The sequence below is a fragment of the Parus major genome, chromosome 4 (assembly GCF_001522545.3).
Source record: "Parus major isolate Abel chromosome 4, Parus_major1.1, whole genome shotgun sequence".
Lineage (NCBI taxonomy): Eukaryota > Metazoa > Chordata > Aves > Passeriformes > Paridae > Parus > Parus major.
This window is the reverse complement of record NC_031771.1, coordinates 8,701,052-8,726,532: the sequence shown is the minus strand read 5'-3', so window position 1 is coordinate 8,726,532 and position 25,481 is coordinate 8,701,052. Positions and strand designations below refer to the sequence as shown.

Sequence of the window (25,481 nt, the reverse complement as noted above, 5' to 3'; positions counted from 1 at the left end):
TGGTATGAGATGCATTTAGGAGGGAAGTATCAAGACCAGGTTTTCCAATCCTGTTTTGCTATGAAATGTTCATTTGGCAATCCTAACATCATTAAAAATTACTCTCAATAGGGTATGCTCTGCCAACACATGACCTTTAGCTGTTACAAAAAAGTAGAGAAACACCACAAAAGCAGGTAATGATATAATCAGTTCAGGTATTTGACAGATAACAAAAAGGGCTCTCTTGCATTAAAGCATGGCGCTGAGAAAGCTGAAGCAACACTTTTGGTGGTTGCCCTTGTATCATGACCTGTCTGCTATAAAACATTCCCCTACATAGAGAAAATAAATGCCATCACTTAGATCTGTATATGGCCAATTAACATGTTTACTTTCAAACTAGAACCACTGCAAACACTTCTGCAGGTGTCACAGCTCAGAAGTGCTGATCAATTGCCTTGTACTGGCAGGCTTGCACAGAACAGTATTTGAACCCAGCATTTTGAACCCCCCATGTTTTCTCACCTTCTCAGCTCATATATGGCATTGCTTCCTATCTAGTTTTTTTTTTTTTTCTTATCATGTGCAAGGAAAAGAGTTGAAGGCTAGGTACAGATGAAACCAGTCTCCCTTTCATCTACTGGGAAATTGCCTTACAGATTTTTGTGGCAGAGAGGATACTAACATTTCATTTCCATAAAAGTTTTGATTATCTGGAGTGCTCTTATAATGACTATATATAGCCCAAGCAATTAATAAGAAAAACACTGAAAAGATGATATGCAAATACACAGGGAACTACATTGATCTGCCATACTGACATAAACAAGGAAGTAATTTCAGTGTCAATTTACACTTTGTATACAACCTGCTTTCCAACTATTCAAGGGAGATCAATATTTATGACAGTTCATTAGAGAATACAGTTGACTTTTATTGTGCAGACCAAAAAAAATGCAGTCACCAACCCACCACTGCATTAATGTATGAAATCAGTTAACAAAATTATTGTAAAAAAATAACTTAATTTCTAATGGGCAAATGGAAGCAAGTTCTACAGCTGTCCCATATTCCTGTGTTGATAGGAGAAAATGGCATTGAACCATTATACTCAAGGACAAAACTATTCTGTTGTTTAGGGGAATAAAATTACCCTGATTTTCTCCCCCATTCCCAAACCCAACATCAGTTCATCTACAGGAAAAATGTCCATCGGACTTACTGCAGAAGTCCCACACTCTTTATTCTCTAACTCTGATGTGTAAGTACCTGATAGAGTTATCCTACTGGCATGTACACAAGTCAGTGAAGCATTGCTTGACTCCTTCAAAATGTTTTTAGCTTACCAGCATACTAAGCTTAATCCTCTGATTCCTCATAATGTGCATACCCACTAGCATAGGTCCTTCCTAAATTCAAATTGCTGAATACATCTGTGGCCTCAGAATCTGAATCCTTCCCTCGCTCATCATTGTCATCTTCATCATCATCTACTGCTTCATACTCATATTCATCCTCACGGTCGCCTGCATCCCCAGTCTTGCTGGAGGAAAGGTTTTTCCAGTAGGCATCGTAACCAGAAGCTCCATCTGCATCTTCTCCTCCAGTCTGTCGGCCAAACTTCAAAGAGCGTGCTGCAGGCAAAGAAAAATCATGTTCCCACCAATCCAACATTTCATTTCTATCTTTTTTTCACTGCTTGAGGATTAGTTTAAATGGCAATTATTTTTCATTTCTTTCACAACTAAAATCTCAAACTAAACAAAAACTTTCACTTTCTTAGAATCAATTAATGGTTAAGAATGAGACTGCTCAATTCCAGAACTCAGAAACACAAAGTTTTTCTCAAAACAAATGAAGCAAAACTGTGTATAACAATTGAATGTAAAAGACTTAATTCAGTGCTCCTAGGCAGAAATTAGTCACTAATGGCAGTTGTATGGCTTGTTAGCTAGAGAAACTGGCTTACTTGACATGCTCAGATCCTTTGTCTGCTGAGTTTCATGGCCACATTTAGGGCAAGGAGGCTTTTTCCCTTTTTCCTGCTTGAAAACTTTACTTCGCACATGATCGTCACAAAAACAAGCCTGTGTGTTGAAGGGAGAATACAAAGGCCAAATAAATGCTTTAATCCTAGAAGCACATTCCTCAGCAAGAAGCAAACAAAAATGTATCAAATAGCAGCAGGGTTTTCTGGCTGGGATTAAAATTTAATGAGGTCTCTCCTGCAGTGGACACGGGGTCTGTGCACAGAGGAACCACTCTGTGTTCAATGTGGTTCCAGGGTTTCTGGGTAAGAGGCTGGATAAAAGTGCCAGTAAACAAGCAGACAAAGTAACATACTCCAGGGCTGGATTGCAGCACTGTGCACAAGGAGCCCGGCAAACTTGGGTTTGTGTTGACAAGCTTAAATAAACATAATGAGATGTATCCCAGAACAAAACTATGCAGGGGCCTGAAGGCAAGAATTCGAGATGGGAAGTTCACATGCTGAGCACCAGGGTGCAGCTGCATACATGTAAAATACATGTAAAAAGGAACTATTTGGAATAAGCCATCAATGCCATGGGAGAGTGCAGAGAAAACATGGAGGGTAAGAAGGGTAAGAGTAGGCAATGAACCAGCACCTGGAGAAATCCAGGCAATGCTGATGATGAAGCAGGTGGAGCTTTTTATACAAAATTACTTCTGAGTGTTAAAACCACAAAACCAATGTCAACAAATCAGCCTGTTCACATGGAAGCCTGAATTAACTGTGGAGAGTATTCCTTTGGATGCAGCAATTTCTGGTCAGATAATCACTTAACTGTTTGAAAGAACAAGTTTTCTAATTGTTGCAGTTCCACACTGGATCAAAGCATATTCCAAAGCTTTGGATTCTCTTTATAACCAAGGATTTATTTTGTTGTCTTGTTTTTTTTTTAAGCCCCAACATGTTGCAGGCCCAACTTAAACTAAGAGGGCTGGGAAAAGATTACTTCACACAACAGTGTGGTTAACAGGCAAGCAAAGATAAATGACCTTCTGTCCCCCAAAGTCTGACCCCAGGCTACAGAAACTAATACAAAAGTTTGAATTTCCTTTTAATCATGGAGAGGAAGACATGGCAAGGCCTGACACCAGCCTTGGAGTCCAAGGACAACGAGCCTAAAATCAGCTCCTCACAACTATCTTTACTCTTTACCTTACAACGCAGGCAGGAATGCTGTCCCAGCCTGTTACAGGAGACACCTGTTGGAAAAAAGCAGTATGACAAATTCATACTTGGAAAATTCATACTTGGAAACTGCAGTCCTGTCACGTTTCTAAAACCTTGTGTAAAAGTATGCAATACCATAATTAAAACATTTATTTTTAATTCCCTGACACAACTGCACTCTGGCAACGTGAATCAGTCATTTTACCCAACAGTACCATTTTAACTAGATTTTTTTTAACTCTAAACCTCATTTTGACAAAAAAATGAAATTTCAAGAGCTGAAACATTTAACTATTTCTTGAGCTTCCGAACATTTAAAACCTGTAGTTTCAGAACCAATTTGGTGTTCAGGTTTCATCTTGCTTTTCCTTTTCTCACAACATTCAAAAGAAGGAGAGCTAGAGATGCAATAACACTTTAAGCCTGCAAATTTCTAAACCTAGAAAAATTGTTACATTCTGTATTTTCTGTCATATCCTCTGGATATGCCATGTATCCTCTGGATACTTGACTGCACAAACCTTCATAAGAGAGTCTGTGTTTTAGAACTGGAGCTGGCACACAAGGTGTAAAGAGCAGAATCAGTGCACAAAATTTAACTTGTCTTCAGCTTCAAACTGTTTTTATTATTCCACTAGAGGGAGTACAGTAAAGGGAAACACTCAAGAATTGGCAGCAACACAAGGTTTGGTGAATAGTTTCTCCTTGAGAAGCAGTAACATATACTTAACCAGTTTCTGTGCAAGAACTCATTCTTTTCCTCCTTGTCTACCCCCTGTGATAGCAGTTTTTGAACCTGAGATAATAAATTTCATGAGTTCTCCACATAAGCAGGACAGATGCGGGATTTGGAGCTCTAGCATGGTTAGAGATAGAACTGGAAATGCTGATGCATATATATTCATCATTTTTTGAGTATCTGCACTTCAAAAAACCTCTCTGATAGTGATGGAAAGTAGCAGTACCTTTCCCACTGCTAAAATAGATTCAATACTACAGTTGCATGACCACATTTGAAGTTCATGTATTCTGTAAAAGTACAGGTTTTATAATCTTGTTACCTCACTGACAAAAAACTTGTCTCCACAAAGTTTGCTTTGTGCCACAAAATACCAAATGCAGTGAAAACCCTCAAAAAAACTCTTTCTGTTCAAGGTGTGATACCACAGCCATGAATTGAGAGCTCCCAACAATCACTGAAAAAACATTCTTGCAGAACAGCTGTTGCTGCCTCTGTATCGCTACACAGGAAGAAATTCTGGCAGAACACATCAAGGGAAGATAAGCAAGGCTTAAAAAATAGCTGTCTAGGAACAAGAGTAAGGGAGATGACAAGGCGATAAGAGATGTCTAAAGACACCAATTAAAACATTGAAATCACAAATATTCTGGACCAGGAGAAATCAATTAGGATAGGAAATTAGTCAGTTCAAAGGAAAATAGCATTATGATAAAGAGCACTTTGAATTTCTATAATAAGAATTGAAAATGTTATAATAGTCAAAATACATGCATACAAGATTTGGGAAGGACAAAAAAATGCCTGTCTTGTGATAAACCAAATGGTGGTTAGGCAAGAAATACTGCTAGAAAAATTTAGTTATTTCAAATATGCATAGCCTTGGCTTGTTTTGTTTTATTGTTGTTTTGGTTTTTTTAACTTCCCTTGAAGATTCCCTGTTTCAGCCAGAGATGAGTAATGAGTGAGCAAAGTTGGGTATGGCTATCATGTCCTCTTACAAATACCAGTTTCAGTTTTGTCCACACAATTAATCAAAGTTCAAAAAGAATTGTTCAGCCACCTGTTCTTTACTTCAAAAGAGTGAACATATATCAGCATTTGATACATTACTGACACACACTGGTCAGTGAGGAAATGAACACTGAAATCATGCTCTGGGACTATTTTTGTCACTTCCTTCTGTGTTCACCCTGTCTCACTGACTCAGATGATGACTGCTGAGTCACAGCCCTCCTCAGGACTTGAGCAGCTGCTAACCCTTCACCAGCACACAGGTCTTCCACAGCAACCTGGGAAAGTTTAGCCAGACTAAGACAAGTGGCATTGTTTAGGGCAGCCGTCTTCCAGGAGAAACGGGTATCTAGAACTAGCTCATCACTGGGTCAGAAGATTCCTTCTCACAGCTCCTTCTGCTGGCAGAGCTTTGTGGAGTGAAAAACCAGCATCAGCAGTTCCAGTTCAAAACAGGACTGTTTTGCTGCAGTCCTGCCACTGCCCACACTTCAACTTTGGAGAAGGCTGGCTCCTGCAAGAGCAGCTTCCCATGGGAGGCCTGTAGCAGGCTGCCAGGAAAACAACTGCCATGTATGCTCTGCCATGGAGGAAGGCCCATGAAAGAGAAAAAAAGTTCTAGTCTGGACAACTGGATACCAAAAGCCAGCCCATAGGAAACAGGCCCTTCCCTTCAGTGGTGGAAAATCTACTTGGGAAAGGTGATGGTGAGTATTCTGGATCACAGAGGAAGCAAGTAGAGAGTCTGCTTGGCTGTGGTGAAAGAGACTATGAATAACTAACTTACATTTAAATGTCTCTGCTTCCAGAACTTGGCAGCTGGCTTGATGTTCAAACTGATCATCTTCACAGAGGAAATCATGGCAAAAAGAACAGGCAAATATTCTGCCTCCTGAAAGATTTATCAAGGCAAAATAATCAACAATGGGCACAGGCATCAAGTCCTGCTCTGCAAACAATTTTGGTGGTAGTTTTGACTGAAGACCAGTTCTCCCTTCTGTCACAAATGCTTAATGTCCTAAATCAGGCACTGCCATACATTTTTACACTGAAAATTACCTTCTATCCAACAATATAAGACAGTATAACTATAAAGCAAGTATTATTTCTAGTACTTCATTTTAATTTGACTGTAGCATTAACTATTTTTCTTAAATCAGATCACAATTTCATCCAGTCTTCTCCACTCAGCTCTGATACACACTTGAAATAAACACTTTAAAGGATTCCATAACTGGAGACCAGTAAGGTTTCCTAAGCAACTGTGAATCCAAATACCTGTACTAGTGCAGAAGAATGAAGTAAGAATGGCAGAAAACTGTGTTGGCAATTTGATGCAGTGCTTAATTATGTGAATAATTAATCTCATAGAACCATTATAATTTAGATTACATAATCATCCTTGAATTGAGCACTGTATGTTCTTGAGCAAATAATTTACTTTCCCCACTGTATAATGACTAAGGAAGAATCCTTGCTTTGAACAAGCATACTGCAAGGACTAATCAGTGAAGACTAAAAAGCGTATGTTAAGAATATAGATGCAATGCAAGGAAAGTGTAACATTTATTTTCTTATTTTTAAATATGAGCAACCTACCATGGTCCCAGACGCTTCTTTCACACTCAATGCATTCTGCATCTGCCAGAGGGCACATACACGCATGGGTGCTGAGACACTTCCTCCCATGACACACCCAGGCTTCACAGAAATCACAAATTGCACCCTGTAATCACAGCAAGATATCATCTCAGAAGTTCTGCAATACCAGCAGAAAGACTTATACCATAATTCTCAGTGTATCACCGAGTATCCATTCTCTCAATGGGCTCACTTTTGTTGAGTGAGAATATTGAACCAAACCGGTGTTCCAACCAAGCTGCTCCACAATCCATGTTTGTTTGTTATTAATTTCTGCAGGATTAAGTATGATGCAAAATAGTTCGGTTATCTACCTCAATCCTGGTTTTTACATTTCTTATCACATATTTTGCACATGGAAAATTGAGTCCTCCAGTTGAAACCTGGGATCCATAAATTATAATAATGTTCAGGCAAAAATGAAATTTCAAAGACCTGAAAAATGCCTCTAGAATCTTGCAGCTGAAATCACTCATCTGGATTTTAAACTCTGCTATATTAGAGCACAAGCTCTCCAGAGAGCAAATGTCAAATAACTCATTAGAAGTAAGTTAGAGTCTAACTTTTATTTTGATTAAATTGTAAGATCTCCACTTCAGCTATCCTTAACTGTAGCATTTAAGATGTCTTTTCAGATCATAGGTAACTAATTACTATATGCATTAAATGCACACAAAGCTAAGAAAACAATTATGAATCCAAATTTAACTGTTGATGCATTCACTCTTGCATCAGTGAATGCATGGGATGAGTTTAGAAATGCCAGCATGTAAAGGCTGGTTGTGTTACAGAGAACAGCTGACAACCAGCTGCAGGCAGCAACAGGACAGAGGTTTAGTCCATTTAATCCACAGGCTGTGACAGGTCACACTTTGCTTTCTAGAATGCAGACACTAACTTGTTCTTCTAAGAACAAAGCTTCAAAGGCCTGAAGCCATGATAATCTCTAATTAAGAGCCCAGAATAGGGGTTTTGCTCACTAACATTCCCCCCTAATGGAACAGATTCCTTTCTGTGATACTGATGATCTCTGCAGTACTAAGACAACAGCAACAAAAGTCTTCAGGCTTCTCCAGAATAATCCTACATTTTAATGAAGGCTGGGAATTGTCTATGGGGCATGTAAGGGTCCAGTGCTATTCATGCATGTGTATAGGGCCTGCCACCAACACAGATCCGTTAGCATTCAGGACATGTGCTGGAATTTGCAGGAGCTTAATCTAAAAATGAAAAATTTGGGAGTTCCAGTATAAGGGAAAAATCAGTTTGTTACAGAAAAGCAAGGAAAAAACTAAACTTGGCATGGCATATACACTATCATTCCATAAATCTGTTTTATCATTTTTCTGGAAAGATTTGCACAGAATATCATCATAGTACAAAAAAGGCTGCAATTTTGTATACATACCACCATAGCTAGTCCAGTACTGTACACACCAGCATGTTTTATAACACAGTCTGAAGACTTCATCATGCATTTTGTTTTTCCTGTTTAAAATAAAAAGGCAAGCAACCATAAGAAAACTATGTAAAAATAAAATTTAAAAAAACAATAGAATGCATCTTCCTTATGCAAGAACAGCACTTCAACTAAATGCCTGCGTTTAACTGTAAATCGAGGTAAAAATAATGCAAAGATGTTTGCATTATTGCTGCATTTGGCAACCCACCCTCACATCTCCCTTAAGTTAAATTAATTATTGTCTGTTTTCAGTCATCCCTCTTGCCCCTGTACTGAGATAATAAGACAATGTGTTGGTCTTGCTCTATGTTTTGAGACACTGGCAAAAATTTCAAATGTCAAAACAAAGAACAAAACTAAGGTCAAAGTCCAGCAATGAAACTTTACGTTTATGTTATGTTTAAAACCACTGCTAGTTCTGTCCCACCATAAAAGCAGCTGAGCTGGGTGAGCCAGTAAGAGGTGGTGGGGGCATAACTGGGTGTGGAGTACTGGAACAGAACTATCTTGGTCCCATACCTCACTGGCTCCTCTAAGAAAGATGCTCTTGGTTTACAGTCCCCAATGCTTGATTATGCACCAAACAGCTCTAACAGTTTTTGTTTGGAAAACCCTGAGTCTCTCAATATAGTATAGTTGTTGACAGGAATGGTTTTCCTCTAGAAGCATACTCCAGATTACTCCAGACACACAGAACTGAACCGTAAGACAGAATGCATGTTTTCAGTACTTCACTGCATGGTGACAGAAAGGAGACTTACAAAGGGTGACACACTGCCACTGCACACTAACAGCCTGGCTTCCAGAATTGTTCAGTATCTACAGGTCACAACAAAGGCACTGAAAGCTGCATGTCAGCAGCTCTGAGAGTCAAACTCCAAAACAGTCAAATTGCTTAATGACAAATTGAAAATCTGCAATGATGTGTTGAAACAGTGGAACAACAAAATTCACTTCAGTATGAAAGGAATATCAACATCTCCTGCAAGCAAGCAGCTGTTTAAAAGCAAAGGATGTTTTAGCCTGATTCAGAGCAGTTATGTCACAAGGAGTCCTTCCCTTCTAATTTCAAAGCATCAGCCCTCAAGCCCACATGAATAACAAGAGTTAAACATTACATTACAATCCCATGCAAGGTGAATAATATATTGTTGCTTTAATTGATATTGATCAGAAGTTATACAATCCCTAAAAATACAGTATTTATTGTGCCGTGCTAGCAGTCAGAGCATTTTTAATTTTGTTGCTGTTATGAAACAATGCTTCATGTAATCAACCTAAGAAAACAGTCAGATTTCTCAAACCTGAAAGAAAGTGAGACTAATTTTTCCAAAGAAGACAAGCCACGATCCAGGCTTGCAAACCTTTGGGGGTTAGAGGCACATATACCAATCAAAGAAGATCACTTCTCAAGGAGGATATTCACAGCTTATTCAAAAGAGCCTGCTCCACATCACAGATGTACTTAAAAAAGCTATTGTAACACAGGTACTGAGAGTTTAATACCAGGAACAGGACTGAGGACAGCTTGTTTTCATTCATTATTTCTACTCACCACATTGTGCACAAATGGGCAATTTCTGAACAGAATTACAGAAGTAACAAAAAGCTCTATTCTTCTGTCGTCTAGGCACATGGAGGGGAAAAAACAAAAAGAAAGTGTTAAGCTTTAGAAAAAAGCATTAAAAATTACCTGTAAAATGTCTGAAACAAATACTAAGCTACTGGTTTTAGAAGGGGAATAAATCTTACCTTTGGCACTTATCACATTCCTAAAGAGAAGAAATAAAACACTGGTTATTATTTTTGTTCTAGGCAAAATATATAAAATTTACAGACCTCCCCAGGAAGTTACAGTTAGGATCCATACCTTTTAATCCATATTCTGTCTTGTGCAAACATAACCTTAAATATAAAGGAATGATAGTAGGAAGAATGACATTCTAGTGGCATTAAATGCAGTAAAGGTATTATCATTGAGTTTACATAATTGAAAATTAGGTATTTTACTACAGAATACTTTAGGTTGATTTACCATTGAAGCATTACAAGGATGTTTGGCCAAGTCTATGTTGTCTCGTGAAGCCCTTATCTGCTTCTCACGTTCCCGACGGTTCTCAGCTTTCTTACGAGCACCAGTCTTTTTTTTAGGCATGTTTCACTATCTGTGGGGGAAAAATAGGTATGGAATGAATGCACACAAAACTATGTATGTAAATACAAGGACACGCATGACACATCCAGCACTAAACCTGGATCTTACAGTTTCTGCAGTAACTGTGTTTTGTCTCCATTAATTTGCTTGTGTGAAATTTCCTTTTGAAATGTAGGATAAGGGGACAATCCTCAAGGAAGAGCCATGTGACGAACCATAAAGAATCTTGTGATCTGGAAGTCTTTGCTGTCCTGAACTTTGTGTTTAACTATCTTTGAAGTGCTTTGCCTTAAAAAAAAAACTAAACCATTACTGTCTGTAAGTTTATTTGTGATGGACCTCTGATTTTGGTTTGCCTTGCCTGTTTAATAAGCATCTGTATGGAACAATTGCAGCATCAACAGGCAGTCAATTCTAGCAGCTTCAACTTGGAAGAAAAATTAGTATCTTCATTCAAAAGGTCTTATAAACCAAAGAATCCTAACTTCCCTGAACACAGAAATATAGCGTTGACCAGATACTAAAATTTGCTTTTGATAGCACACATAAATCTGTTTTCTTACCCTGTAGTATTTTGCACAATGTTTAAATCGTATTAGTGTCGTATTTTGTAGTCAAAATTGTATGGCTGTACTGCCTGCTGGCAACTGTCATTATTCTAGAGTGTGACATTTCTGACACTGAGAGTACAATATCAGGTTCCACACTAATTTTCAAACCTTTCAAATGCTGTTTTAACAGCAGAATCTAATCGTTAGTATTTAAACCTTGACTTCTTCACATCCCCTCATAATGGAAAGCACAAAATGACAAACTGTTTTCATGAAAAGCACTGCCCCAGCACCTCCTGAGGACACAGAGTACAAGAAATTTTAGATGGCAGTTCTCAGAAAGTTGCACTGAGCTAAGTAATAACAGAACTGCAATGTCAGGTCCCTTTAGCAAAGCTGTTGACTGAATCCATGCTTTCAAAGAGCATCCAATAATAACAAGAGCCTATAGATCAATATTCTTATCACTCTTTCCCTCTGAGTTTTCATTTGTTTTTTGTCTTCATCATGGGCTCAGATTTTTAAAGAAATTTACCATCTTTGCAATTTTTGGACTAGAGCTTAACAATGTTGTGATTCCAGAAATTACAACAGCATAAACCCTGTCGACCTTTCAAATGAGACTATCATCTCTTTTGAAACCCCTAATTAGTATTCAAATGCCTCTGCAGAGTGCTCTACCTCCACTTTTGGCACACTCACTTTCAGGAAGGAAAGATACAGTAGATTCTGTGTGCAGCCCACACCCCTGAGGGATGTGTGGGACAGAAAAGTACAACTGGAGGACCTAAAATAAGAGGTCCATGCCTGATTCCTCCCTCAGCCCCAGAGGGTACAATTATGCTGCACTGGAGCTCCTGCATGGGGAACACTCTTCAGGAGGGTTGTTTCTCCATTTAAAGTTTCCTACTCAGGAGTGAAATGCTGTGCCTGGGCCACAACAGCAGCTGCGGGAGTGTGTGTAGCTCTCCAGCTTAATGGCTGATGCTGCAGCACAAGGAAGCAGATCTCAGGTATCAGGAGGCTGTGTAGGAATGAGATGAACACTTCAAAGAAAAACCCCTAAAACATGTTATGTGGGTATTGGGTCACCAGCACTGTGTTCCATTCTGTAAATGTTCAGCTCCTGTTGCATTATTTGCTAAGGCAACCATGGGCAAAGACCACAGTTTTCCCACCACAGCTCCAAAGACTCTGGTGGATTTTAACTGGGGGTTGTGCATTAATAGTGCTCGGCATCTAAATTCTGCTAAAGCCACGACTACTTGTCCTTAGTGAGGACCCAAAGACACACCCTGACTGCACCAGCAGGTTCCTGGATCTTCTGTGCTGAGCAGGACAGTGCCCTGCCTCATTATCTGGTGATACACTGCCCACCCTGCTGTCACAGACATGGCCAACAGCTGGAACAAGCTATTTACTGGGGGGCAGGGAACTGTGGGGCTACTCTTGTCAGGCCACAAATACCAACACCCAGAAGAGGCTTTCCGTACTTCAAGATTTCTTGTGCTTGACCATTAAACAGCTTCCACTCTATGCGTATTCAAAATCTATTTCACCACTCATACAAAATTATAATTAAAAAAACTGCATTAACAGTACTTCATATTTAAAAGGGTCATGAACTTATTGCCCTAATAATGCAAAAATTACTTTCTAGGCTTACTCCATGTTACTTCAAATTACCATGACTTACTCCATCTTTTGGAAGCAAAGTGACTAAAAACTGCACTGTGGACCCGCAGCACCTGGGGGCAGCGGTGCTGTACGTGCCCAGGTGTGAGGGGCTTTCCTCAGGAGCCCCTCTGACCCATTCCCTCCTCAGCATGGGCACCTCGTCCCGCCGGGAGCCGGACGAGACCCGCCCCGCGGCCGTGGGGTGAGGCGCCGACAGCAGGGCTGCTCTGAGCGTGTGCACGCACACTGCCGGGCTTCAGCTTTTAGCGCTTTCTCTCATCTTCGGTATTTGGGCCCCCCAAACCGTGCCGCATCACGCCGCCAACCTGGATCGCCGTGCTCCGCGTTTCCCGGCACCTGGTCACGGGGGCGCCGGACACCGCTTCGCTTGTTCGAGCACTTAAGCCGCAAGAGCCCGGAACCGAGACCCTCAGCACCTCTAGCCCAGCCCCTTTGAAGCACCACCTTCAGCACTCCGGGCCCGCCCCTGACCCAGCCCCCGCCCCCATTCCCATTCCCGGCCCCGCTCCCGCTCCCACCTGTCTCGGGCGGCCGCGCGGAAGCCGGAAGTGGCGGTGCGCTGCGGTGCGCTGCCCGCCTGGCTCGCGCCGCCAGGCGGGAACGTTCCGAGCACGATTCTGCCCCTTTTCCCTCACGAGGTGCGGCGCGGGCATCAGGAAAGAGCTTTTCCATCTGTTTGCATGGATGTTGGTGCTCCGTGCATGGCCCAGCCTCAGATCTTGTTTGCTTGAGAGGCAATTGTACCTCAGCTCTCACTTGTCGAGAGACCGAATTTTGGGTATAGTAATTGCAACGATCAGATGTGATTGTAATGGGCCCCTGCAAAGTTATCTCTGAAATCTTTCATCTGTGGCTTGAGCTATTTTTAAAGTGACATATTGATTAATCTAAATGGTAGGAATACAATGTAGCTTAAAAAGGGAAATTATATCCATGCTATAAAAAATCCCTGCAAGCAGCTCTGTCTTAACTGAGGTTATGCAAGTTACTATCACAGATGGATATTGCCTAGAAAACCCTTTGTGAAAATAGTTAGAAGATGTATTGTATAGATATTTAATGGAAGATAAGTGCATGGATCACATTCCAGTGTATTTTGTGGTCTTTCACATAGTAAGGATTTGATACATATTTCATGTAAGTAATATCTAGTATAGTGAAATCAGAAAGTACTTTGAACTTGACTAGCATAAGAGATCTGATAGCCAGGATGCCTTGGCAGGACCAAACAGAGATTTGAAGATTTCAAGGAGATTGAATCAAGTCTGGTGACAGGCAGAAGATTGAATCAATGTTGAAATATGCATGTATGTTTGTATGATGTTTAATTCAACCATTGTAGTAAAAAATTACTAGCTTCCCTAGAATGGTATGTAAGCTTATGTAACCCAGTAAAATTGGCTTCTGATCGCTGAGTCAGTTGTCCCCTTCTCTCTTCATCACTGATAATCTAGGGCATTGCTTTGTGTGCTTTGATCATCAATTTGCTCAAGTGAGATGTTTATGTTGCTTCACATTGTATTTGGTCATGTAATACTTCCTAAAAGTTGGCTGCTGGTTATGAAATGTGATTTTCACTTAATGAGAGAGGTTTTCATGGGCCATCATTGCCTTTCCAGGAAGACACTCCTAACTTTTGTAAGACCACTGTTGGTTCTCCTACAACAATTTGTTTGCATGTCATGTTTTTCCTTCAAGACGTGATCTTCACAGCACGTTAGTGGGATGCACAGAAAACAGCATTATTGTTATAGCAACAAAAAAATTATGGTGGTCACTAAACTGGACACTTCTTTGTGAGAAAGTGTGTGGAGAAGTAGTTTTTAATTATTGTTGGTAGCCCTGGCCACACACTGTTTAAATAAAAACCTAATTAGAAAATACCATCTTTTCTGAGATGTTAGAGTTGTTTTTGTGTAAGTCTCACTTTTCTTAATGAATGTCATTAATCACCAATATTCTTGTATTCTGCTTGTGACCACTGTAGTCTGTTTTAAGCAGCCATGAATGCAAGAACACAATGAGAATAAATGTTATTTCATTGGAAAAAAATACAAACAGAAAGTTTTAATCTATTTTGTAATCATTATCCTAGTCAGCTAATCTGCTCTCATGAATGAATGGAACTCTTGAAGAAAGAACTATTATACATGCACAGATGTGACTGGGCATTTTTACATAAATTCATGAATGAAAAAGAAGGAGAAATCTAGAAAACCCCAAGGAGATATGTAGACACTAAGCTTTTTATCTTCGTTTTATTTTACACTGTGACACAGTATCTGCCCCAAATATGTTCCAGAAACCACCCTCTAGATGGCAGGAGTTTGTCACTTCAGTCATGAATAGTAAAACAGTAAAACATCTTATTTTCAGAACCAATAGAGTGGCCTATAGCTGTAATAGAAGTGAATTTAAAATTAAAAAAAATAAATAAATACACGAGAATGCCAATTTAGAGCTTACAGAATTTCCATTAGCAGTACTGGACTAGTCTCTGGAGAATTGTTGCAGACTTGTTTCAAAAAAATGAGCCTCATTTTTAGAAGTGTTTTCAGTTACCTTTGTGCAAGAAGCAGTGGAAGGACAGTGAGTGTGTCTCTGAATGGTTATCATTTGTATTACCTTACAGAGGATCAGAACTGTCACGTCTTTGCTTAATGCCTACTGTCTGGCTGGCCAAGATAAGAGGTGAGGGGTACCCTACACTGCCTGAAAAAGGTATTTGTCTAGGCAAGTACTTTCAAGATGGTACATGTATTGGTGACTGTCTTAACCCTAAGCTGAGCTACCTGCAGAGGACACTGGAGAGAAAAGTGAAAGCCACTTCTGTAAGCTAAATGATGCAATGAGAGCAGAGCTGTTAGACTTCCCACGCTAAAGGCATAGCCCTGCAGCATCATGTGCTGGTTTTCTCTTCTGTTCTGCTCTGCTGTGTCATCATGCATTTCATAAAGTCAGTTTTAACTATACAAAGGGCCAAAAGATGCCAATAAATCAGACTCTCTCAAAAATAAGTGGGTGTCTGGGATACAGAAAAAGGAAATTTTGAGCAATATCTTTCCATCTTGATCTCTTTTTTGTTCACCTTTCAGAGTCATGTGGCAAAGCAGAGCAATGGCACTCTAAGTTACATACTGATTGCTAGTCAGATACATATTTTTAAGGCAGTAAATTCGCATTTCAAATGGGAATAATTCAGCAAAAGGGTGTTACGAACAGTTGTCTGAGGGAAGGTGGGCTTGTTTTTTCCAGTGGCAAAGCTGAGTAGTGCCATTGCAGTGCCGTGTATGACCTCACATGGACATTGACCATCTTCAGAGTTGTTCCGCTCACTTCTTCCTCTCCTCATCTCAAAAATTCTTCCTTTGCTGTGAGAGCATGTTTCAGGAATGGACATTTATTTTTTCCTTAACTTACTCATGTAATAATAAAGGATTCAGGTCTTCTCACTTCTACTACTGAAAGTTATGGAGAAAGGAAAATCAAGAAATGAGGTGTGTGCACAACCTCTATCAGAATGGCAATATTCTGGGGCAGATAAGACCTTCATATGCAGTGGCACTGGATACTATGCTAGATGACAATGAAATATTTTTACTGCCTTTTGCTGTGATATTTCAGTCCCTTTAAAGATACAAGAAAGCATAATATCTCTCAACTTGAAATAAATACTGACCTGAGTTGTTATAATTCACTTCTAATTGAATGAAATGAAATTTCTTTTTCTGTGAATAATATGCTTGTTCTGATCTAATTAAGTCTCTATTACCTACCTGCCTATTACCATAATTATCTTCATTACTGCAATGTTTCCTTGCAGCATTCAATATGTTTACCTCCCTGGGGATTGTATTGTAAAATAGGTGCAGCATATACCTTTCTAAATGACCTTTGAAACAGCATACATCAAATTTAATTTGCTTTTAAATCCTGGCCTTGCAGCAATTGACCTTAAAAGTCATGTCAATATTTGCTTGATGTAAGATAATTTTGTCTGAAGACATTTATATTTGCTGGTTTAACTACATAAAGAAATGGGAAACAAAGAAAATAACTTGAGGCAAAAATCTTTACTGATGCCTACTGAATTAGACATTCAGTGTCTAATTTGTGTGTGTGTGTTTTCTTTTCCCCCTGCCTCATGCTTGCATGCTTTAATCTTAGCCCTGGAAAGTCATTCCCCAAGAAATTTCTAAATGCTTATTTTATCTGGTCAATGTTTGTGGAAAGTATCAAGAGGGAAAAGAAGAAAGATCAGAGATAAAACAAAAAGAGAAATTTTGCTGTTAAGTGATTAGAGTCTTGATTCGGGGAGCTCACTTAGGTGTCAACTTCTTTATTAAAATTTATTAATATTTCCTATGATATTCAAGTTGCATTATTTCACATTTCTTCCATGACTTCAACAAAATACTGAACAACATTTTTATCATGGTATTTTCCTGGGGCTTTTTTATTTTATTTTTTTTTTGAGATTAAAGATATGCAGTAAAGCTAATACTAGGGTTTTTGTGCACAATTAATGTGCCATCATATGTTAATTACCATATATTAATTAAGATTGCTGAGGTGAGGGGATAGTGCAAGGCTAATCAGTTACTCATTTTGTAACAAGGGGGAAGATATAGTTTTTTCTTATGGAGAAAGAACTTGTCTGGTGGCAAGTTATTAGTATTGTTCTTCCATTATGAGATTTCAATATCATAAATTACCTTGTTTCTCTTCCCTCTGATCCCATCAAAAGACTGGCACATAGTTATATATTTGCTGCATATCTGGGAGGCTTTGTTTTTGAAGAGGAGGGAGATGCCTGATAAATGGCAGCACCTGTGTGACAGAAATGAAAAAGGTTAAAAGAAAAAAAAAAAATCAAGATCAGACAGAGGATGACTGATGACAAGAATTTCTCTGTCCGTGCTGGAGGCTTGTCAGGTGGATGCGGCAGAGGAGAATGAAAAATGTGAATGTTTTAATTGGTCACAGGATATGAGAGTAATTCACACTCTCATCAGGAAGACTGCGAAGTTGATCAGGAAACTGAGAAGCCAGTCCCATAGGAGGAGGCCTAAAGGATCTGCTGTATCTGGAAAAATGAAAGGTTAGAATGGGAGAGTGGGGCTTCCATCTGTGTGCTGAGCTAGAGGGTGAGCAAAATGCCTATTCTGGCACAAGAGCAAATGGGAACGAAATTTTACAGCCTGGGGCCACATGGGGAGAGAGAGAACAACAGTGGGAGAATGTCAAGGTTCAGGGGACATAGTTTTATGATGTATGAAGAGAGCTGGCACATTTTAACCTGGAGAAAGGAAGGGTGAGAAGATCTAATTGCTGTCTTTGAGGACCTAAAGAAAATTTATAGAGAAGACAGAGCCAGGCTCTTCTCAAGGGTACCCAGTGACAACATGACAGGCAACAGTCACAAACTGCAGCAAGAGGAATTACAACTGATATACAGAAAAAAATCCTTTGAAGCAAGAGTGGTTAAGCAATTGAAAACCTGTGCTGGAGCCCCAAGAACTGAGGTCAAGAAACTCTCTTGCATTTAGAATGGATATTCTTAAAATAATACAATGAATTAGATACAAGGGGACCTCTAGAGGTCACCAGTCCATGTCTTCTGATAAAAGTTTCTACATCAAGTAAGGCTGGTCAAGGCCTTGTCTAGCTAAATCTTAAGTGTTGCCATGAATGGGGATTGCACCACTGCTCTGGACACTCCTTTCCCAGGATTAGCAACCTTGCCTGCAAAGATCCTGAATAGGAGGATCCTACTGATTTCAAAGACAGTTGGACTGTGTCATAGAATATTTGGTAGAATATTTGTTTGCCATATTTTTCTGAAATATCTGTTCTAAAAAAATTCAACATTTCAGCTGTTCTGTGGGGTTTTTTTCTGTTATTGAGCTGTGTGACATGTTCCTCTTTGGTGTAATTTCTTATCTAGATAGCAATTTTTCTCTTTAATTATGGCTTTTTCTTGTTCAGTAGAATTAATTTGTAGAACTCTCTTATGCAGATATGAACTGAATGGTTTTTCTGTCTAATTAGAGCTCCATTTAGATGGCACTAATATCAGTGGCACTGAGCATTGGCTGAATTAAAACTGAATTCATTCAGCTAATGAAAGCTGAAGGACAGATCATTTGTTTTATGGCATACAACATGGGTGGCTTAGCTGTTGATTCAGAGGACTGAAAGAGAAATTTTGTATCAAGTGTTCACTTCCCTGACATTGTAAGGAGCTCTCTCTTATCCTCTCTTCCACAAAATTAACAAGATTCCATCTTATTTGCCCTCACCATATTTTTGAAAAGCACTGTGGATAAAGAACAGGAATGCACCCAGTGTAGCATAGCATCGTACAGCAATTCATCATATATTGAATTTCACAGTGTAGGTGATTTAATACCTTTATTATAAATAAGATGTTTGAATGCAGGTAATCAAGTGTCAAATCAGATGCTTATGGCACTATGAAAAATGACACTTGGAACCATTTCTAGGCATGGATATCAGTCCTCAGTATTCTGATTGATTTAGAAAACCCATTTGTTTATGTTCCACTACTGTTAGTTGATATTCTGAAAATTGTTTCTATTCATTCTCATTTGTGTTTTATTAGATTTCATTCATAAAATTGTAATAACAGTTCTATTGCTTCTCAAGTACCTGTACATTTAGACTTACTGAAATGTCAATATAAATAGTCATGTGTTCACCATGTTCACTGAACTCCTTATTTATATTTATTGTGGAGTGCTATTTTCCCTCTGCTCCCAGCCCCGGGAAGACACCTGAGTAGCTGCAGTCCACCGGGGGTGGGAGGGGGTTTTAGCAAAGACAGAGATAAAAGACGAGGAGGCTCTGTCTTCCGGGACATCATCCCTGTTTTACTCTTGGAACTTTCCTGGGAAAAGAGAGAGCGAGAGTCTCTCGCGCGCGGACTTTTGAACAGAGGGAAAGGGGGCGGGGGAAGCCAAGTTACACCAATGGGGAGAAACCAACGGGGAGGAGTGAGGGGGAAGGAACTAACACATCACAGATCCAGAGGGGGAGCAACAAGGAGAAACCACTTACCTTAACATGGTGCAATACAGCAGTGGAGTAATGAATCTGTAGCCCTATTCTGAGCTAGAGCTTTCCCACTGGTGATGTGTTGTGAAACACAATTCCACTTTTGTAATAGGTGTTTGAAGCATAGTACTGTTTAAAAGCTGTGAAAAAGCCTTTTTGATGGAGTAGGAGGGGGAATTGAAGAGTTTGCTCCAATTATTTAATTGCATTTACATATTATTGCAAACACTAGTGAAAACTGCAACACTGTTGTACCTAAAGACAAGACAAAAGCAAACAGTTTCTGAAAACAGCATTCTGGGCTATAAGCTGGTTTCTTTTTTCATTTTTACTAGGTTATATCTCTTTTTGACAATATAGAGTTCTGCAGTCTCTGCATTGAATATGTGTCTGATGGGCCACTGGAAGTATCAAGGTTTTTGAGGAGTAGCTTGTTTTACTATGTTTCTTGTTGATGTCATGTCTCTGGGCAAACTGTTGCCATCTGCAGCTAGGATGCAGATGCAAATATTGTCTGCAAAGGCCTTGAGGCTATGAATTTGCAGTTTGCATGATGATGGGTGAAGTTAGAAAGGAATAACTTTTGGTCACTGCCTGCCTTGATCTGACCCACTCTGAGCTTGAAGACCTTCCAGACATCTTACAAAAACTAGTTGTGTAACAGATTTGGGCTGGAAGATGGATGGGATGCCCCTGGCAGCCACTATATTTCGAGAGCATTTCATTTGTGTCATTACCCAGCTGAAGTAAAATGTTGCTTGCTTATGTTTTTTTGCAAGTGGCTTCTTGATGGAGTTTATTTGCATAGTGGTATTTTTGTCACTGGTCAGTTAATTTTAAATCTAATTTATTTCAGAAAGCTTAAATTAAATAAAAATGGGCTAAACCTTTTAAATGAGCTCACTGTTTTCCTATGTTAAATCCAGCTAAAACAGCCTAGAATGAACTGGATCACTGGCCTAGAAAGGAAAGACTTCACAGCCCATTACTGATCTCCTGAGCCATCTCATCCCATTTACTGTCATGTAATGTTTGTTTAATGTAAAATTTCCATATAAAGCCAAACAAAATAAAACAGAATGCAGAACAGCAGTGCTTTTCCATTCAGATATTAAAATGTGAAGGTAGCGAAAATGAGATTTCCTTTCATAAATGCAATAGTGACCTTAGGGAGACTCTCACCAGGGAAATGCATCAGTGGTGAGAAAAGGCTCAGCTCATAGGAGAAGGTGGATGAGCCTCTTTTGGCACCATGAGCTGGAGTCACTGGGGAGTTTTGTTTTCAGCTTCGAGGGAGAAGAAGCCCTTATGGAAATCTGCAAGGATTTCTAAAATCAGTGCTCTGGGCCAGGCTGTCACTGTGCATGTTACCAAATATATCTGGGCAGGAGAGTGTCACTGTGTGACTGACTGAGAATTTCTGTGCATAAGGAAGCACATCATTCCACGAGTCACTGAGGATTTCTATGCATGAGTGACTGTTTCTCTGCTCAAATATGAATAAATAATATTCAAAGCCTCCAGTCATTCTAAAAAGGCTTAATCAAGGCTATCAAATAACTGGATTGTCAAAAAACATTCCTTGCTAAATTTTTATTCATGAGATTTCAGGGACTAAAGTAAATTCAGCATCCCAGCAGCTTCTCCTGGGTCATTTAAAGTTCCCAGAAAGATCAAAGGAAGAGCTCTAATTAAGATCTTTGAAAATGTGAAGCCCAAATGGGATCATTTGTGTGAAAGGTGGAAATCATGTGTTCAGAGTCCTGTGCACGTATCCCCTCTTGTGGGGTGCCTTCTAGTTCAACACGTGCCTCTGCAGTCACTGGTGGATCTGTCAAGTTTTACACAGTATCAGGTGTGGACTGCAGCATTCATCCATCAGTGAGTTGGGTATTGAAGGCAGTGAGAAGAGAGCATGTAAAATGGGAAAGACAGCCTGAAAATACTTGCTGAAGGTGCTGTGAGAAGGCAAGGGAGAGAATTTCAGTGTTACCTGGCTGAGCATAAGGTCAAGTTACATCTTTTCACGTGGATCTGCTGAGTCTGATACTTTGAGCATTTTTTGCCCCCCACTGTCACCTTGGCCTCACCCTACCTCTGCCCCGTGCTGACACCCAGGGAACATTTGTGTCACAGCCTCCTGACTTGCAGGTCTGTCCTTTCATCTCAATCTTTCAGAAGCTGCCATGCCCCCACCACCATGGTGAGGCACAAATGAAGGCAAATCAGGTGAGTAGGCTGTTCTGTGGATGAATATAAAGACATTCCAAGAATGCTATGGAGTTACCAGAGCTTTTCTAAAAGGCTATTTTTTTTTACCACCAAGTCAGTTAGTGAGTCTGAATTTGACCTTGAGAAGGTTTTGAAGAGACTGGGGCAATGGTCCTTGTTAAAGAGTGGTGCAATTTCTTAATTTCACAGTTGGACAGTCACAAACATGAGTCTCAGGGAATATCTGTGCCCTACATCTCTTAAAGAGCAGTGAAAGAACTGGAAAGGTGTTCTGAAGGAAAGCTAAAGAAATTACACATTCTTCCCTCTGATTTACCCAATCTGCCATTACATCAGACTTCCTTGGATTCAGCTTCAACAGCTGCTCTTCAGCCTAGTGCTGATCTCATACAAATGGGTGGGTATCTAGCAGATAGCATTGTTTGCATCAGAGGTGAAATGGATGTAAAGTTTGGAGTGATTTTTAATTGCTGATATTTTATCCCTGCCATGTAGCAATGCCCGTGAGAGGCATACAACAAATGCAATGTGACACAGCCCATCTAAGAACAGAGCTGGAACCGAGGTGCTAAAAGAAAAGCAAATATTGAAAGCTACTCAAATATTATCCTAAGAGAGTTTGTTTCCCTATCTCTGTTGCGCAGCTACATCTCTTGTGGAGCAGTTGCAGCTCATAAATAGGAAGTGGGAGTACTACAGAAATTCATGGGAAAGAAGGATGCAGAGATAAATGCAGGCAAACATAAAATACAATTATCCAGCTTGGAAATAGGTTGCTACACAGTTCTCACTGCCTTTCCTTTGGGGAATTTTGCTGACACAAACTTTCCACTTTCATCCTGTGGTAGAAGATGGCACCTTCCATAGTCTCATACACATTAGTAGCCATCAAAAGCTTTTGTTCATTATGAACTGAAAGACAACATCCTTGCTGCCTACTCAATCACTGACAGGGAAGGTTGCAAGGTTTTCCCTGGTGGAGGCTTGTTGGCAATTGATGGATAAGCAAAGCCTCTTGGTCAGCGCTGGGTAATCCTGGAGTGCTCCCCCTTGTGTCTTGCTCTTACAGGGCAGGCTGTAGCAGTGTTCTGGCTGGGCAGCTGCTGGAGTTAGTGGTGGTTGTGACATCTCTTGGGCCACATCCTGGATTCTGTCCTGAGCTTGTGGGAGTTGACTATTACCTTGTTTCTGGTCCTCAGAGATCCATCCTTGCTCCAGCCCTTGGCCTTAACAAGTGGACAGGGACCTTGAGATGAGCCGAGATTGTTTGCACAGCTTCAGGTCAGCACTTCAACCTCCTCTCAGCCCACATATCACAGGGTTATAGTCCCTGGCCCCTTGGTCAGACTTGTTGGCCTGCACACCTAACCATTTTATGATGTTTTTGACACTTGTCTTTCCTGTTGCAGTTCTTCATACCTTTCACGCTGATTTCAGAGCTGCTTTCTACAAACTGGAGAAAAAGTAAAATTGCAGGTCTTATTATGCCAGAATTTCAAATTGCTACATATCTCAGTATTATTTCACTTTGAAACAGGATCTCATTCAACAAAAGAGAGCAAAATAAAATTGAGAGGAGAGAGAGTGGGAGGGAAGAGAAGGAAATCCCAAGAATATTGTAGGTGGTTTAGTGCAGTGTGACTGTAACACATTCCTGGGTGTAGTTACGCCTGTAAAACCATATAGAGCAGGGAAAGCTTGTACAGCTTAGAGAGAGAACCTCAGCTATGCTTTTTGGCTCCTTATCTGGCCATCTGCAGGGAATCAGCAGTCAGAACAGATAAGCTGAGAGAAGATAACGCAAAGAATTACTACATACAGCTACAAGAAAGGCAGTGACTTTGGGAAGGATATGTTTGGGCTTAAATGCTGGGTTGAAACCATGAGCAGAGAAATCTGGGGAAAGAAGATGAACATAGATAGAATCATGGTTTTGTATGAAGTTTGTGAATAAAAATATGTGAAAATTCTTTCATGAATTTTTCCTCATTCCATGAAAGTTGCAGGGTATGTTGAACTCTGAGCTTCCTAAAAGGGCCTGGATTTGCTACTGATTGCTTAGTTGTGCTGGATTCATCTGTCTGGCTATAAAATAACTGATTTAGCAGACTAATGAAAGCTGTCTACTGGTGTAACCTGTGGGCATTAATAAATAGAATATCTGGGCATACACATAATATTATTTAGCAGACAAAGTTCATTTGATGGAAGATATTAAATCCTACATTAAGGCTAATGTTTGGTATAAGAATTAAGAGAACTTTACCTGCATAAAGTATGTTGCAATTTTCATGGGAAATAGAATAGAGATGTAAAACAATATCTTCCATCAAATTTATTTGGGCCAAGATAAGAGGATGATATCATTTTAACAGTACTCTGAATTCCCCTAAAAATGGCAAGTGCCAGGACGAGACAAAAGGAAGCTAATGAGGTGGGTGGAGGAAGCTTGTCTTAGTTTAGGGAAAATTTGGGAGAAAACTTCTGAATAGGGTTTGTCCAGAAAACAAATTCAAGTGGCCCCTCCCTCAACTGGTTCAGGAAAAATATTTCTTTGGAGAAAAGTGGAAAAAATCGGTTTATTTAACGGAAATTGAGTAATAGTAAAAAATAAAACCTCTCGCTGTTCAAAGAGATGGCAAATCCAGAAAAGTGTTTTTCATGTAGTGTAGCTCAGCTTGCTCAGGCTCTTATCAGTCCCTCCGGTGCTGGAAAGTGCCGAGGCCCAGGCCCCAGTGGGCCACAGGCGTGAGCTCCTGGGATTTTGTCTGGGTTTCCAGTCCAGAGCAGGTTTGAACAGATTCAAGAAATAGGGAAAAGAAAACCAAAGAGTCTGGGGAACTTCTCTGCTTCAGCTAGCTAAAAACTAATTAAAAGCAAAGGAAAGTTCTGTCCCGCTGTCTGTCTGTGATGCAGAAAACACAATCCAAAAGAAGCCTGCGGGGGAGTGAGTGCTCTTCCTGAACACAAACTGCATGCTTGTTCTTCCCCCTCTTCACTCTCAAAGGTGTAGAACTCTTACTTTAAGAGTGTGTAATACTCTTAAAGGTGTAGAACTTAATGTGTAACATAAAAAAGACGATTGGGAATACAAGAATCATAAAAGTCACCCCAGGACAAAACTATGTGAGATGAATGAAGCTCCTGTTACAACATGAGATGGGCTCCTAGATAAGACTTTTAATGTACAAGTGTGGTTAAGTCTATCGTTTTCAAGAGATTATGGGTAAAGAAATAGCAAGTTTTAGAAGTAATCAGGGTAAGAGAATCTTTGGAGTTTAGAACAGTTTCCAAACTTTTCTACCTCCTTATTGCAGTGAGACAGTCTTAGGTCAGATAACAATAGAAAAGAAGCAGTTTTTAATATTTCAACTGTATTTTTAAACTGAGAACAGGACAAGGGACAAAATTGATTGTTGAAGGTCGAAAGATCTCTTAAGAAAGGATGTGAGCTTTGATTTTTACTCTCTCTTCTTTTGGACTGATAAATAGCTGTTTCTCCTAGCAAGAAAAATGTCACAGATAATATTCCCTTCCTTGGTCCTTGTGTTGAAGTTGAACTATGAGTATGTGGAAAGGTTCAAGAAAGAAATTTAAGTGAGAAAAGATGTATTAAAGCTACATATTTTTAAGAATAATTTTGAATTTACTACAGAAACTTTTCTTTTTTATTTTAATGAATAAAGCAAAACAATCTCAGTTGTGTCAGTTTTATGTTCAGTTCTGTAACT

The 25,481-nt window shown here is 39.8% G+C and overlaps 1 protein-coding gene across 2 annotated transcripts; it reads right to left on the bottom strand.

Moving 5' to 3' along the window:
- Nucleotides 1-234: 234 nt before the first annotated feature.
- ZNF330 (zinc finger protein 330) lies at nt 235-13,029 on the bottom strand. 2 transcript variants are annotated; one of them, XM_015625786.3, is made up of 10 exons: nt 12,747-12,874; nt 10,073-10,202; nt 9,790-9,809; nt 9,593-9,663; nt 7,984-8,063; nt 6,534-6,660; nt 5,722-5,826; nt 3,167-3,213; nt 1,952-2,069; nt 235-1,616 (listed from the first exon to the last, which is right to left on the bottom strand). In XM_015625786.3, exons 2-10 carry the CDS (start codon nt 10,190-10,192, stop codon nt 1,342-1,344), a joined length of 963 nt encoding a protein of 320 aa, XP_015481272.1. In that variant the 5' UTR covers nt 10,193-10,202; nt 12,747-12,874; the 3' UTR covers nt 235-1,341. The 2 variants fall into 2 exon arrangements, with proteins under 2 accessions (XP_015481272.1, XP_015481273.1); XM_015625787.1 differs by lacking the exon at nt 12,747-12,874 and adding an exon at nt 12,960-13,029 and having other exon boundaries at nt 1,076-1,616.
- Between the last annotated feature and the right edge of the window lie 12,452 nt (nt 13,030-25,481).

Bases quoted from the DNA above. Each gene is read 5' to 3' on its own strand.
- ZNF330 (XM_015625787.1), bottom strand. From the start codon at position 10,192: ATGCCTAAAAAAAAGACTGGTGCTCGTAAGAAAGCTGAGAACCGTCGG. The intron at 8,064-9,592 runs GTGAGTAGAAAT...TATTTTAAACAG, and splicing joins GCCCATTTGTGCACAATGTG to GAAAAACAAAATGCATGATG. The intron at 1,617-1,951 runs GTAAGCCAGTTT...CTTTGCCTGCAG, and splicing joins AAAGGATCTGAGCATGTCAA to CACGCTCTTTGAAGTTTGGC.